The 15,007-nt window shown below is 38.4% G+C and overlaps 1 protein-coding gene across 1 annotated transcript; it reads left to right on the plus strand.

Annotated features, from left to right (window-relative positions):
- The first annotated feature begins 9,743 nt into the window (after positions 1-9,743).
- On the plus strand, positions 9,744-14,668 carry ABCI10 (ABC transporter family protein). The gene is made up of 6 exons (XM_078574374.1): positions 9,744-9,888; positions 9,966-10,200; positions 13,068-13,154; positions 13,839-13,964; positions 14,092-14,214; positions 14,411-14,668. The coding sequence occupies exons 1-6, from the start codon at positions 9,800-9,802 to the stop codon at positions 14,573-14,575; spliced, it is 825 nt and encodes a 274-aa protein (XP_078430500.1). The 5' UTR covers positions 9,744-9,799; the 3' UTR covers positions 14,576-14,668.
- Positions 14,669-15,007: the final 339 nt, after the last annotated feature.

Raw genomic sequence — 15,007 nt, forward strand, 5'->3', positions numbered from 1 at the left:
CATTGAACGGCGAGTAAGGAATTAATTTCTTATGATAGTGATGATCAACGAGAGGATAGATGAAGACAAGAGTTGAGGATATGAGCTAGTGATATTGAGTAAAAGTACGTAAGTTATATGTTAATTTAACTTAAGAAAATAGTAAGTGAATGTGACGGACACGATGATGGATGATGGTATGAACGAGGATAGTTGTTGGATGTGGAGTGGTATGATAGAGAGGATAGAGAGACGAGTTAAGAGAATATAAATGATAAATGTGACTGAACATACGATGAAAAACACTAATTAGGTGAATTATGATGTCGGGAAAGAAACAACGCAAGGCAAAGACACTTTCCTTAGATCCTTTCGTTCCGCCAGGATCACAGTGATTTACGAGTTCCGGTAAGCTCCCCCTCTTCTCCAAAGCTTCTCCCCACACACCCAAGACACCAAGAACACACTTGACAGATCTCAAAACTCACTATCTTTCGATCAACCAACACAAGTAGGAAGAAAGTTCAAGATGAATTTCACAATGATCCAGGCCTCTATTTATAGATCACAGGGAATGGACGGAAAGGGGAGGGGAAGACGAAGCAGTACTAAAAATTTCAGCTCACTTGGAGTTGTAGATCAAAAGTTATGGTCGTTTGAAGTTGAAGAAATCCTAGCCCTTGAAATTTTCTCTCTCCTCATCATCGTCATCATTTTTCGTGGTCGTTGAGAAGTCAAACCGCGCTGCATTCTGCACTTTTACTATTCTGTGTGGCACTTTTTGTATTCCGTGCCACGTGCACCTAGGAAGAAGAAAAAGACAAAAGAGAGAAAAAGAAAAACAAAAAAAAAGAAGATGATTCGCAGCTGACGTGCGGTGCATCAGCGCGCGCCACGTCAGCACGGTATATATTTTTTTCTAAAAAAATAGATGGATGCGCGCGCGCCACGTCACCTCGTGAGAATCAAGAGAGAGAGAGAGAAAGTCATTTTTTGTCTTTTGCGCCTCGATCTTCGTTGAATTTATTACAAAAAATACCTTCTTTTTTTTCATTCGTCCAGGTCGCCCCCCTGCATCAGAAATTCAAAAAATTGATTCCTTAGCTATATTGCAATCATCGCTTCATGAATCACGAAGTGATGATTGCGTGATAAAATGATTGGATGTCGCCAATCATTATAATCATTTCTAATTTGTTGTTGTTCGACTAATTGAATGGTGACACATGGCGGCACAAAATAAAAGGGCTTAAAAATATTGAAAAAACCATATTAATTAAAATAAAATCCCTAAAAATACATATAAATATATATTTCGACTTAGAAAAATCATATGTTTCCAAATTTATTCTGTCTCAAAAAATTACAGAAAAATCATATTCTGTCTCAAAAAATTATATTCTTTTAGAATCTATTGTTAGAAAAATCCCAAAAAATGCAGAAAATTCAGAAATGCATTCTAAAAATAGATTTAATCATTTTAGTCTTGATAACATGCAAATATAAATAATTTAATGCAGATAAACATGTAAATATGATCATATAAGGCACTAAAATGTATGTTATCAGGATGGGAGGCGTGGCATAGTGTAGGTGGTGTGTCAGAGTTTGATGACACAACACGGTGCAGGCAGCATGGCAGTCTCGGCAGTGCAGTAAGGGAGTGCAGGGGCACAGTTGGTCGTGTGGACGACGCAAGCGATGATGGGCAGCGTAGTGGCAGAGCATGAGACAGCACGGGCGGCAGGTGGCGTGGCACGCGGCACACAATCGACAACGCAGGCGGTCTGGCAGTGCAAGGGTGAACGGGGTCGGCGGCAATGACCTGGCAGGTGGCACGGTGTGTGGCGAGCGACATGCTGAGCGGGGGGGTGCATGAGGCAGCGCAGGTGGCCGCTGGCACAGCGCATGGCGGGCGGCAAGCTGTGCGGGCAGACATGCAGCACACGCACGTGGGGGGTTGGCGGCAACGGTGCGGCTGTGTGTTGCGCACAGTGGGTGGCGGCTGCAAGGTGAGCGGCGGCTCCGCAGATGCATGGCAGCCCTGGCGTGGGCAGGGCGGGCACCAGGCAAGGACTGTGGGGCAACGCGCGGATCGCGCAGGCAATGCGGTGTGCCGCGGTGCTGTCTGCATGGCGCATGGGCAGTGTGCGCGGTGCATCGTGCAGAGGCGCTAGCCACGCGGAACGCAGGCGATGATGATCTACGCGCATGGCACGTAGCGGCAGTGCAGCAGCAGGGAGAGACAACGGGGCAGTGCACGTAGCGGCAGTGCAGCTGCGCGGGATGCGGGCTATGGGTTGGCACGCGCGGTGCGTAGCGAGCAGCAGGGAGAGACAACGGGGCAAGCAGGGGCTGCGTACCCTTTCTCCATTTCCTCCTCCTCTCCTCTCCCTCTTCTTCTTTCTCTTCAAGAGACCCGTGACTGAACAAACCCCCAAATTCAAAACAAACGACTGGTCTGCCCTAAGTTGGGCGTCCATCATCCCTTATGTAGGGGTCATGATTGTCCCCTTACAATGGGTCCAATAAGGGGCCCTCTAACATGGGGACCCCAGTTTTTAAAGACAAAACACAACATCAAAACACAAAATCACGAGACACGACAACACGACAATACGAAAACACGACACACGACAACACGAATACATGACACACGACAAACACATGAACACGACGAACACATAGACAAACACGACGAACATAACAAGCATGTGTCGGGGAAAAATCAAAACACTCGAATACGCGGACATGCTTTACCCGGGGTATTTGAACCCAGATGTCTTCACCTTCGCCTTGGCGTGCCGGTCAAGTTGAATACGAACAGGCGGGGCCGTTGATCACGAGGGTGATGGCTCCGATGACGTCTCTGATGGAGTGGGACTGCTCTCTCGATCAATTTCTTTCTTCAACTTCAATATTGACTTCACCCCTGCGATTGCATAGATAAAATAGTAGAACATTAGAAAATTAACAGTCTTAAATAAATTTTTACTAAGAAATTATGGACTATGTAAAGCATGTATACAAAATGACATAAAAATGCAATTTTTATCTCTTGCTCTATTTAGTGGGTGAAATGCAAAGTTCTGGTAAAATTGAAGATAATACACATGAAGTGATCCCAAAATGTCTTTAAAATGTGTATGTTTACATGCCACATTCGTGTTCGTATTTGTTCGTGTCCGTTCGTATGTTTGCAAATGAACTAAACATTTTTCCCATCCCTAACTGCAACCCCTTTTAATGGAGAAAAATATTCTATGTCGAGTGATATGATGAAGTCCTTGTTCAGAAGCAATGCATTTCCTATTCCTAATAATTGAAACTTCCATCGTCATCGTAATTGAAACTTCTATACACAAACCATGGAAGTTTCAATTACAATTGCACGGCAAACAACAAAGTTCCACGTTAGGAGAAAGAAAACAAAGGTTCCCCAAATTCGGCCTTAGTAAGACTGGATAGATTACAGAATCAGGAAACCCACAGAAAACATGGAATAAAACCATTTATTAAAGATCTCGGGTTTTCTCCATGGTTTCAATAGAATCCCTACAACTCCGATGCAATAAATGATATAATTCTTTTGAGAACAGAATTAAAGATACAATTACACCTAAAACTACACTGCACTAAACACGTAAACAAGTACATCTAGAGCTGCCCGGCAACTACATAGTATTCAACATGTCCACATTACACTATTACCCAGCATTCGAAAGGTTCAAATATTATTACCGAGAAACTCAACGTGATACAAAACATATTACCCAGCATCAAAAGAGTTCACAAGTGATGATAGAGAAATTAAACTTAATTGAAAACTTTGTACCCATCATTCAACCTGAGAGGGGCACATTTTAAAGCAGAAGTCATCATTTGTAAAGAAACCATACTCTCTTTACTTCATTTTTTTCTATTTGTGGAATCTAAACTGCGTGCATGTTCGTGTCCGATTGTAGCCATTTGTGTTCCTATTCGTTCGTGTCTGTTCACATGTTCGTGAATGAACAAAACATTTTTCCCATCCCTTACTGCAACCCCTTTTAATGGGGAAAAATATCTATGTGGCATGATAAGATGAAGTGGTTGTTCAGAAGTAATGTATTTCATTTCCCTAATAATGTAAACTTCCATCGTAATCATAATGGAAAATTCTATATGCAATCTCTGCAAGTTTCAATTACAATTGCACGAGAAATAGGAAAGTTCCAGCTTTGCAGGAAGAAAACAAAGGTTCCCAGAACTCGACCTTAGTAAGACTCAATGGAGTACAGAATCAAGAAACCCACAGAAGACATGGAACAAAACTATATATTAAAGCTCTCGGATTTCTCCATGGTTTCAATAAAATCCATATAGTTTTGACGCAAAATGAATGATATAATTCTTTTGAGAACAAAATTAAACAGACAATTACACCTAGAACTACCCAGTACTAAAAATCAATATTAAACAAGTACGTCTAGAGCTTCCCGGCAACTCCGTAATATTAAACGCGTCTACATTACACTATTACCTAGCATTCAAAAGGTTAAAAAATTATTACCGAGAAACTCTACGTGACACAAAACTTATTGCCCAACCTCCAAAGAGTTCACAAATGATTACAGAGAAATTTAACATAATTGAAAACTTAGTACCCATCATTCATGCAGAGAGGGGCACATTTTAAAGCATATGTAATCATTTGTAAAGAAATGGTACTTACCGTACTCTCTTTAATTCATTCCTTCTATTTCTGCATTTTAAATTGCATTCATGTTCTTGTCCGATTCTGACCGTTTTTTGTTCGTGTTCCTTCGTGTCCATTCACATGTTCGCTAATGAACGAAACATTTTTCCTATCCCTAACTACAGCCCCTTTTAATGTGAAAAATATTATATGTGAAGTGATGAGGTGAATTCATTGTTCATAAGCAATGAACTTCATTTCCCTAATAATTGACACTTCCATCGTAAACGTAATTGAAACTTCTATACACACTCCCTGGAAGTTTCAATTACAATTGCATGAGAAATAAGAAAGTTCCAGCTTTGGGGGAAGAAAACAAAGATTTGTAGAACTCGACCTTAGGGAGACTCGATGGGTTACAGAATCAGGAAGCCCACAGAAGACATGGAACAAAACTATATATTGAAGCTCTCAGATTTCTCCATGGTTTCAATAAAATCCATATAGTTTTGACGCAAAAAATGAATGATATAATTACTTTATGAACAGAATTAAAGAGACAATTACGCCTAGAACTACCCAACACTAAACACTAATATTAAAAAAGTACGTCTAGAGCTACCTAGAAACTCTGTAGTATTAAACACATCCATATTACACTATTATCCAGCATCTGAAAGGTTTAAAAATTATTACCGAGAAATCCTACGTAATACAAAACTTATTACCCAGCATCCAAAGAGTTCACAAATGATTATAGAGAAATTCAACGTAATTAAAAACTTAGTACCCATCATTCAACAAGAGAGGGGCACAGAAAGCTTAATCTGATTTTCTTACATTTAGAAGGCTTAGCTTAGGCTTGGTTCATATATGTGGAAAAACAATTTTGATTTGAAAAGTTGTTAGATTCCAAACAACAATTTGAACGTATGTATGGATTTTCTTCATAATCTCTTCGACAAAACACAAATTTCAAGCGATATGAACTGTTTCAGATTATTGTGCATATTTTGAATTACTATTGGCTTATCTCCCTCCACGGGATCAGGATGGTCTTGGAAACTACATATATTAATGGGCTTAAGCCAGTAATTCATGCCGAAGTCCCAAAATATTAGTCATTCAAAATCCAACAAATTGAATCTGAAGCAACCCTAAAAATAATGTGGCAAACTTGCCCAACCAGCCAGACTGATTTAAATATATTATCCTTTAAGGAAACACCTCCGAGAGTGCTACAAGAAAATACAGCTTCATCTTCATTTTCAAAATTTTGAAACTGGCCAAGTGCAACCTCAAACCAGAGAAATCTAAAATAACCTCCACTAAGAAACCGACAGAAAATTTATCACAGCCTCCGAGAAAGAAGATTATGTGGTTAACTGATGAGGAGTTTCATTGAAGGAAAGAGAAGGGGATTTGTTACCATTGCAATGACAAATATCTCCCAGGCCACAGGTGCAAGAGAGAGTTAAATATATTTTTGGTCCAAGAAGATGATGATAATAAAGACATGCTGGTCAATGATGAGGATCTAATGCAAATGGATGACACACCTATCTTGGAGGGCTCCCTATGTGCACTCGGTTTGGTCTCCAAGCCCCAAAGGTTTGTTGAAGTTATGGTGTGAGCTTTTGGGACGCCCACTTATAATTCTCATCGACAGCGGCGCTTCTCATAACCTCATTCATATGAGAGTTGTCAGGGATTTCCACATTCCTATTGAGGGGTCAATCTGTTTTAACCTTATTTAGGCAATGGTTCTATCAGAAGGGTGACCGGGTTGTGCATGGATGTACCACTTACAATCCAGGGCCTAAGTTTTTATCAAGATTTCATTCATTATGACTTGGGAAGAATTGATATCATTCTTGGCATCCAACGGCTGGAAACACCGGGGTGGTTTTCATGCAATTATGAACAGTTAATGATCTAGATTCTATAGGACGATCAGATTTTTACCATCCAGGCACATCAAACCTTAAATCCTACCAAGGTATTCTCATGTCATTCGATGCATGCTCATGAATCTCTGGAAGAAACTATTAAAGTCAACAGGAAACACACTCTCCAACCAGTAGAGGTTACACGATAAGCTATACTCACTTCTAGAGTCACATCAGAAAGCTTATCTCTCTTAATTAAAACGGATCTAGGTGTAAGAAAAGAAGATTGATATGAGATCCACTAGGATCTACCCAACTGACCGCCGAGAATAGCCCTTCCAGCTGCTCCAGCTCCTGCTTTGCAAGGGCCTTAAAAGAAAAGAAAAAGATAGTTCATTCCCCTTTTTGCCCTCCCCCATAGTGTTATTTATAGCCATCTAATTCAAACTCCTTCAGTTGTTCCCTTTCCCGCCTTTTTGAACCGCCTTCTTCTATATTCTCTGCTGAAATACTTATCAGTTTCTTAAATAATATAAAGCTTTCCTTTTGACCTGAGTTTTATCATCTACGATACAAATAGGTCATTTTCATTATGTTAATGTTTTTAATTTCATCAAAGAGTAGGAAATATACACAAGGGAGGTGTGGGGATACACTATGTAACAGAGTCAGAAGCAAGATTATTGAGCTACGTACTGGATCCGTAGGTCTAAAGTTGTGCGGTGGAAATTCATAAAAGGGGATTGAGCGCTTGAAAACCATGTTTTGTGATTTAGCTTAATAACCATGTTTTGAAATATGTTATGACATGTGACTTTGTCCGATGAGATCTAATGTGTATTGTAGATCACGGTTATGCATCTCATTTTTGCCAAGGATTTTGAATCTTTTGTGACAGTGAGCTGCATTAAATAATAAAAAATGATGAACTTAAAATGCTTGAATTTCATGATTCCAATTATTTTAATTTATTATTAAAATAATTCCCTATTATATGTATAAAAAATAGTTTTTAATAAGCTAACTATCTTTAAGTCCAATTTAAGTAGGTCAAAGTGAAATACCTTGACATCTTCATCACCGATATGTTGAATTCAATAGCCCAAAAATATTCCTTGGTATTTATACCTCTTTTAAGGAAAACACAACACGTTATTTGGAATATAGTGGTCTAGTGTGAGTTCTTTCTTTTGGATTCTTATTATATTTCCTCAATCCTATTTATATAATTTTCACGATAGGAATCCATTAGGATATACACCACACATGTTCTGTGGTTCATTTTTTATCCTTCGTCTTCTACATTTGAAATCTAAGCTTGTAGGATCCACTCATTATTTATAGTATCTCCTCCATTCTTATTGTATACTTCAAATGATTCTCATAAATAAATACATATTTTATTATATATTCCCAAAACCTTATAGCTTGATCATGGAAACTGGATTCGCCTTATTTACCATAGCTTAGAATGTATTTTTTAATCATCTTAACTCATGGAAATGATGTGACCTAGGTGATCAAGACTATAGTATGGAAAGTAGTGATTGAGGCTCTAGGGAAGAATTATCTAGTACAGGTATAGAGACTAGCCCCAAAGTATATATAAATAACCGAATCAGTATTTATCTCTCAGTGCAGTTCACACACACATATGAGATAGTTCACATAAAGTTGGGAGATAGATAAACGTATGATGAACCTAACTTCACCCAGCCTACGTTATAATCATTATTCCAGGTTTTAGAAACAACTATCCAAAAAATTATAGAGTACATAATTACAGTGATGTGACATATAGATGTAATTTACAAGTCTACATTATTATAATGAAACGACAAGGCTACTATTTGTATAGTTTTGTGAAAACTCTAAAGCACTTTGTTTGAAAAGATTATTATCTTATCATTGTGCATATTTCTGGTTAGACAAGTAGGTTTTCATTATTATGTATGATAGTCCAAGAGAAATGATGTAGTGCATGTCATAATTAACTTATAATAATTTGTGATAAATTATACTAATACATGGGTGCATATAAATCTTATACATAGAAAAGGGTTCAGCATAAAAATTGGGATCCTTAGCTTCACATTTATCTAAACGTATTTCTGAAAACTGATTGTTTATTTTCAATATATTTTCTTTAAATATAAAAATGTAATCTTAAAGATAATAGGTTTTGAATTATTTATATTTTAACAAAAGTATAGACCTTTTTACAGAAGGCATGACTAAGAACATTATATGCTTTCAGCATAATTACAAATGTCAGTTTAAAGTTTTGATCATAGATTTAAATTTAGTTTTATATTATTTTGTCTCATGTATTTCCTTTCAAGACAATGCAATGTCATTCTACTAATAGGTGTGGGGTTCTTATCCAAATTTACACACGACTTTGTTACCTTGGGGCTATTTGTCCAAGTGTAGAGTCCATAATTGAAGGGACTACAAAGAAGATATGATTCTTATATTATACAATAGATTTTTCAGCTGTATGATGTGTTATACTCAATGACATACAGCTCATTTATGCCTAGACTGCATCTCTGTGTTTCTGAGTAACTAGATTTACTAATATATCACAAAGGAATCACAACTTACTAACATACAGAGTTTGTAAGTGAACTTAAACGGCATGAACTTTATTCTACACTTTCTAAAAAAGAATCATAATAGTTTGCACAATACCAAGGTGCATTCATTTCATATTATATTGGGTCAACCTTTTTACGTCCTGATATTTAAAATGAGCTATAAATTAAGCTGGTACATTTATCAGAATCAGACATTAAATATGAATGCTTTGACTGGTACATTTATCACAAGCAGAATTTTCACATGGATATCTGAACGTAGCAATCACAAATAGTAAAACATATGACTCATTGCGAGAAAAAAAGAAGAAAAAAAAAGGAAAAAAAAACACTCCTATCAAGTTATCACCAACCTTGAAGATGCAGTCTTTGAATTTCAGTTAACTTGCTTTGAACTGAAACAAAACTAACAATGGATATTCTCCTGGTAATGATTTTCAGATATTTTTGTCAAAGTCAGCAATCTCATTTTCAATATTAGTAACCAAGTAATTGAATTAGAGGGGGCCTAATTATGGTTGTTATTTGCATGGCAATCAAGCCATATATTTATAAAGCTACCTTCCAAGTTAAAATATATGAAAGTTTTATTCATGAACTAACCCTTTTCGTCTTTCACAAGTAAGATTTCGCCGTCCCCGGTCGTATCTTCGATGCATAGCCTCGGATTCTTGCATCTTCTGCAGCGTTCATCTGCCTGTTTGATCGCTGATGAACGACCGTCTCCATCATCTTCATATAGGTGAACAAACGAGGTTAATTTTTCGAGCTATAACGTTCATTCACTGCTTAATCTTTGAATGTGTACCTTTTCTGTAGTCTGAAGCTTCCTTTGAGGAGTCAGCGCAGGGAGCTCCGCGCGTTTGCTCGGCGTAGACGCGTGCCAGCACAGGATGCGACTACGGCTATCGAAGTGCAGGATCTCTGTTTTTCTTTGACGGGAAACAATGGCAGGGTGACTCCGATCCTCAGAAATTGTCAACTCCGCGTTCCAATGGGTCAGCTGTGGATGCTACTCGGACCCAATGGCTGTGGCAAATCCACTCTACTCAAGGTTTTTTCTTTCCTTCCAATCTTATCTCTTTTCATCTACTTGCCCGAGCAGAGTCTAACTCTCCTTCCACCTAATTTTGAAAACTGGGAATCAAATTGTCCATGAAGGCTTATCATTTTCTTGATTTAAATAGATGTCTCGATCAAATATAACTAAATTGAGCAAAAAGATCCCTTTAGAGTCTATGTATGTGTGGGGATGTCTATTGTTTTTTTACATTGTATCAAAGCCAGAGGCAACTTAGGGCTCACATTTCCCTCGCCACCCACCCATTGCAGTGGTACCGTGCCAGTACTGTCCTTATCTGTGCCCCTGTAGTTATGGGTGACATTGCATTTGCTACTGGTGTGATAAGTCAGTTCCTGTATGCTCCACACTCATCTCATATAGCTGCTTTCAAGCTCACTCCTGGCTATTTGATGTAATACCTTGGAAAAAGCTGGGGTTTGGGTGTTAGAGTTCTTAGACCTTTGGGGGTTCTCCATCTACAGTGTATGAATTTGGCACTGTTGACAAAATAGGTGGAAAGAGTTCTTCAAGTGGAGATTTCAAGACTTTGGCCTTGCATGGAATCTGTATGCCATAGTTAGAGAATGTTAGGATGGAGCATGGAATCCAATCTTAGAAGGCGCTTTGTCAGAGCAGAGGGTTGAAGAATTGATGGGCGTGCTACAGGCGTTCACACATCTTAGACCTTTGAGCGAGACACAATACGGAGGGGAGTGGCGTGGCACCTCCCTTTCTGCAAGGAATTCCTAAATGAAAATCAGAGGATCCAAAAGCCATTACCTCATATGGCTTGTTGTGGAAACATAAAGGTCCTGAAGAAACCCATAATGAAAAGAGGCTCAACCCTCATAAACTTGATTTAGGGTTTTGATACGATTCCTATAAAAGTTTATGAAAGGAGAAAATGTCAAGGACAGTACTGCTGACCTGGCAGAATAACTACCATTTCTTAACTGGTAGTTTAGGAAGGAATAAAGAATACTATAAATAAAGAAGGCTGGCAGAGGGAGGGGGAATCTTCGGTTGGAGACTTCTTGGGCTTACAAGAGCTGGGAGAACGGACTGCATTCAGCCAAGCATCCGAGGGGGTTCAAATATGCCGGAAGGACGACGACGGGAGACTGGAGGGATATCCGCTTGAAAGATCAAGTAGAGCGACTTCCCAATTGTAAGTAATTTGTTCCCATTTATAATACTACCAATTCGATACAAGAGCGTATCAGGTTCATTACAAGTTACTTATAGTGGAAAGGGGAGAGTCCAAAATAAGCCCATTTTAATGGGCTATTACATAGAGGTATAAGAGAGAAAGAGAAAGAAGCCCATTCAGCAGTTCCCATAAAGGTGTGGATTTCTTGGTTGGTTGATGAGGCGGTGACTAGTGACACAGGCCTTCCAAAGAAGAATTTTGCCTGACGCCTCGACAAAATATTTATTGTGCACAAAGGGGCAAGGAAGACTGTTCCATCTTTTCTTTGCATTCCAATTTTCCCCGGTGGCATGGGCATCGTGACAGATCCTAGGGGTAGATATCTCTTCTGACAAGTCCTTCTCGGACTCTATGAGAGAAGCCAGATCTAGGTGAATTATGGAATAGAGAAGCCTCTCGCGGTGCTATGGGCAATCTGACTGCACTGCAATGAGGTGGTGTTTAAAAGGGACATGATGTTGAGGATGGCCTCAACAGAGAACGTTTTCATGATGTGGAGTCGCTTATGGTATAGTGGTTTAAAAGGGGTTGAAGGAAGGGAGGGCCATTTTGGTCATTGTGTGTATTGAACATTTTTCTATCTTAATAGAATCCAGTTGATCACAGTTTTCGGTTGAACTTTCTACTTCTTAAAAAGAACCCTAGAAACAAACTTCTAATTCATCCCCACCTGCATCTGGCAGGGTAAAGACAGTCAATATCTTTGTACCACTCTTTCTCTCTGGTACGATTTTCTTACTGAATCCTACCAAAGTCTGGGTCCCATCCAGCGCCACCCGTCTTCTGCTCTAATTTGGGAGCAGAAAGTGAAAGAGTTCAAGAGATAACTTAAGATCAAGAAATCAAACCTTCAATTTTCTTCAAAATAATAAGGTTCTAGAATCCAATTGACCTCTAGAACTTTCTAGTCTTCTTAATATTTCTAGAACCTACTGGAACCTTCTAGAATCTTTGAGAATCAAGCTAACCAATAGTGACTAAACACTTGAGCCATATAGTGTCTTAATTTCGTACTGGTACTACGAGGTATTTGTGCAGAGTTTGGAGGGTCCAATATTACAGCTATCTACAAAAGATATCAGGCATGGCATACTAGGACAGGGAGAGAACACCCTGTTATGAGGCAGGTGATATGCCCACTGAGATATGAAACTAGCCTTTGCGACGGTAACTGTATATATTCTTTGATTAAATTGTTCATAAAAATATATATATTCTTCGATTAAGAGAAATAGTAATATGCCTCTCTTCTTTCTTCCATTGCCCTAAGAATACCTTCTTCCTGATAGCTCTCTGTATCACCCTCTATCTCATCAGTCTGAAACTGAGCTGGAAGCAAAGATCTTGGCATACCCTACTAATGTTTGTAAGGTGTTTAATGTAAATTTGTAATCTATATGAATATGTAAAGCAGATGAAATGGAATGAAAAAATGTGAGCTTAAGGGCAAAATTGTGTCTCCAGGCGGGGCTCTTCCCCTCCAGCCTAGATTATCTCTTAACTATACGAGGTTGACACTGCTCGATGGTAGCTTTTAAATTAATCTCTGATATTATGTTCTGTTGTTATAAAGAGGACCCCAAAGATCATTAAAAATGTTTGCACATGTTTTCTTATTGCTAAAGAGCTTTGCATCTTCAATATTCAGATCTTGGCTGGACTCCTAAATCCGACTAGTGGCACTGTTTTTGTTAATACGCCGAAGAGCTTTGTTTTTCAAAATCCAGAGCATCAGGTATGATCATTTCCTCATTGAGATTTCAAATTTCTTTTGCATGCATTTTCATGGGCCTGATAATTACGTTGAACTAGAACGGATGATACCGTGCGACTACGTACTACACACCTCAGAAGTTGTTGCTTAAATTTGCATGTTTCTTTCAACGATTTAAGGACTATGTGGTCATTTTGAAATAGTTTCAAAAAGTTAACTAGAAAATGATATGCAACTTATTCTACTTAAAGATGTCAAGTCCTACATCGGGAGAATGATGGGAAATAAGAAAATGGAATAATGGTTTTCCTACAGAAGTCAATTTACGGTATCTTTAATTTTTGGTTTTCCAACAGAAATCTTCCTGACCGTGGCCTAAATCTCTATTTGATTTTTCTTCCATTTAACCAATCCAAGCATACTGCGTGAATACAAAGTGCGTAGAGAGAATGGATGCAAACAACGTTCATCGTCCACAGATAAATCATGCTTTTTTTGTTGTTTCAAGATTTCGTGATGTTCTCTCAAAAGTTCATGGTTTCAAAGATATTTTTTGTCAAATTTTCATGATTTTCATGATGTTTTTTCTTCAAATAATAAATAGGTTTTCAAAAAAAAATAATAATAAATAGGTTCCCCTGATTTCGTCGATTTTGAATTTTGACTGTATATTTCTTATATTCTACTTTAGCATGTTCTTCCTAGATTGTGATGCCAACAGTAGAAGCGGATGTGGCATTTGGCCTTGGAAAGTTTGATCTCTCCGCCGAAGAAGTGAATGAAAGAGTTTCTAATGCTTTAAACTCCGTGGGCATGGCAAAATATATTCAGGTAACCCTCACATTATCTATCCTTCATACACTCATTTGATCTTACTATTCAGCCGACCATTCATTGGTTGATCTTTGGATCATCCATGAGATTGATACAATGACTAATTTCATCTCTCATTGCTCAGAGACCAGTGCAGACTCTTAGTGGCGGTCAGAAACAAAGGGTTGCAATTGCAGGAGCCTTGGCCGAAGCATGTAAAGTATTGCTCTTGGACGAGCTTACCACCTTTCTGGATGTGAAGGACCAGGTATATATTTCACCTTTTCCAGTAATAACAATACATCATTACCAAGGAAAATCAGGAACACATTTATCATCTCAAACGTTATAGCTTGCATAGGTTCTCATGGAAGAGCAAATCCCCATGTTAAAGAATTCTGGCATTACCTTTAAAAGTGCTTCGTATATTCACTTAAAAGTAATTTTGCTTTGTTTGACAACAGCTTGGAGTCATTAAGGCTGTAAAAAGTTCGGTGAACACTGGAGTTGCAGCACTTTGGGTGACACACCGATTAGAAGAACTCAAATATGCAGATGGGGCGTTTTACATGGAAGATGGGCAGATTGTGAAGCAGATGGATGCATCTAATGTTGCTAATTTCATTTAATCCATGACATTTATATTTAAAATAAGTGTTGCACCTTATTAAATCATTCTCCCTGAGTTGAAATTCACGGTGAATGGAGCTGCTACACAGAAATTGCATCCATCCCATTTTCTCAGATTTATCACTCGCACCCCCAAAATAGTTTTTTCGGATGTAAAATTCTAGAGTACGCCTCCATGAGAACCACATCTAATTTCATAAAGGTGAGCCTAAATTCTTGGAGATTATTATGAAAATTTCCTGTCACAAGGACTGAAGTATTACCATTCCAAGAGTCCAAAAAATAATGTTTTCAACTATTCTGGGATCACCTATACAAGTGGGAGTTGCACTCTTTTGATTTCTAAGAACCAAATTACTATTATAGCATTGAGTTTGTGTCATCAATCATCCATGTGATTGATGAGATCTTAATGAAGGAAATCTTTACTG

The sequence above is a fragment of the Wolffia australiana genome, chromosome 1, assembly GCF_029677425.1.
Source record: "Wolffia australiana isolate 7733 chromosome 1, ASM2967742v1".
In the NCBI taxonomy this organism is placed as follows: Eukaryota; Viridiplantae; Streptophyta; class Magnoliopsida; order Alismatales; family Araceae; genus Wolffia; species Wolffia australiana.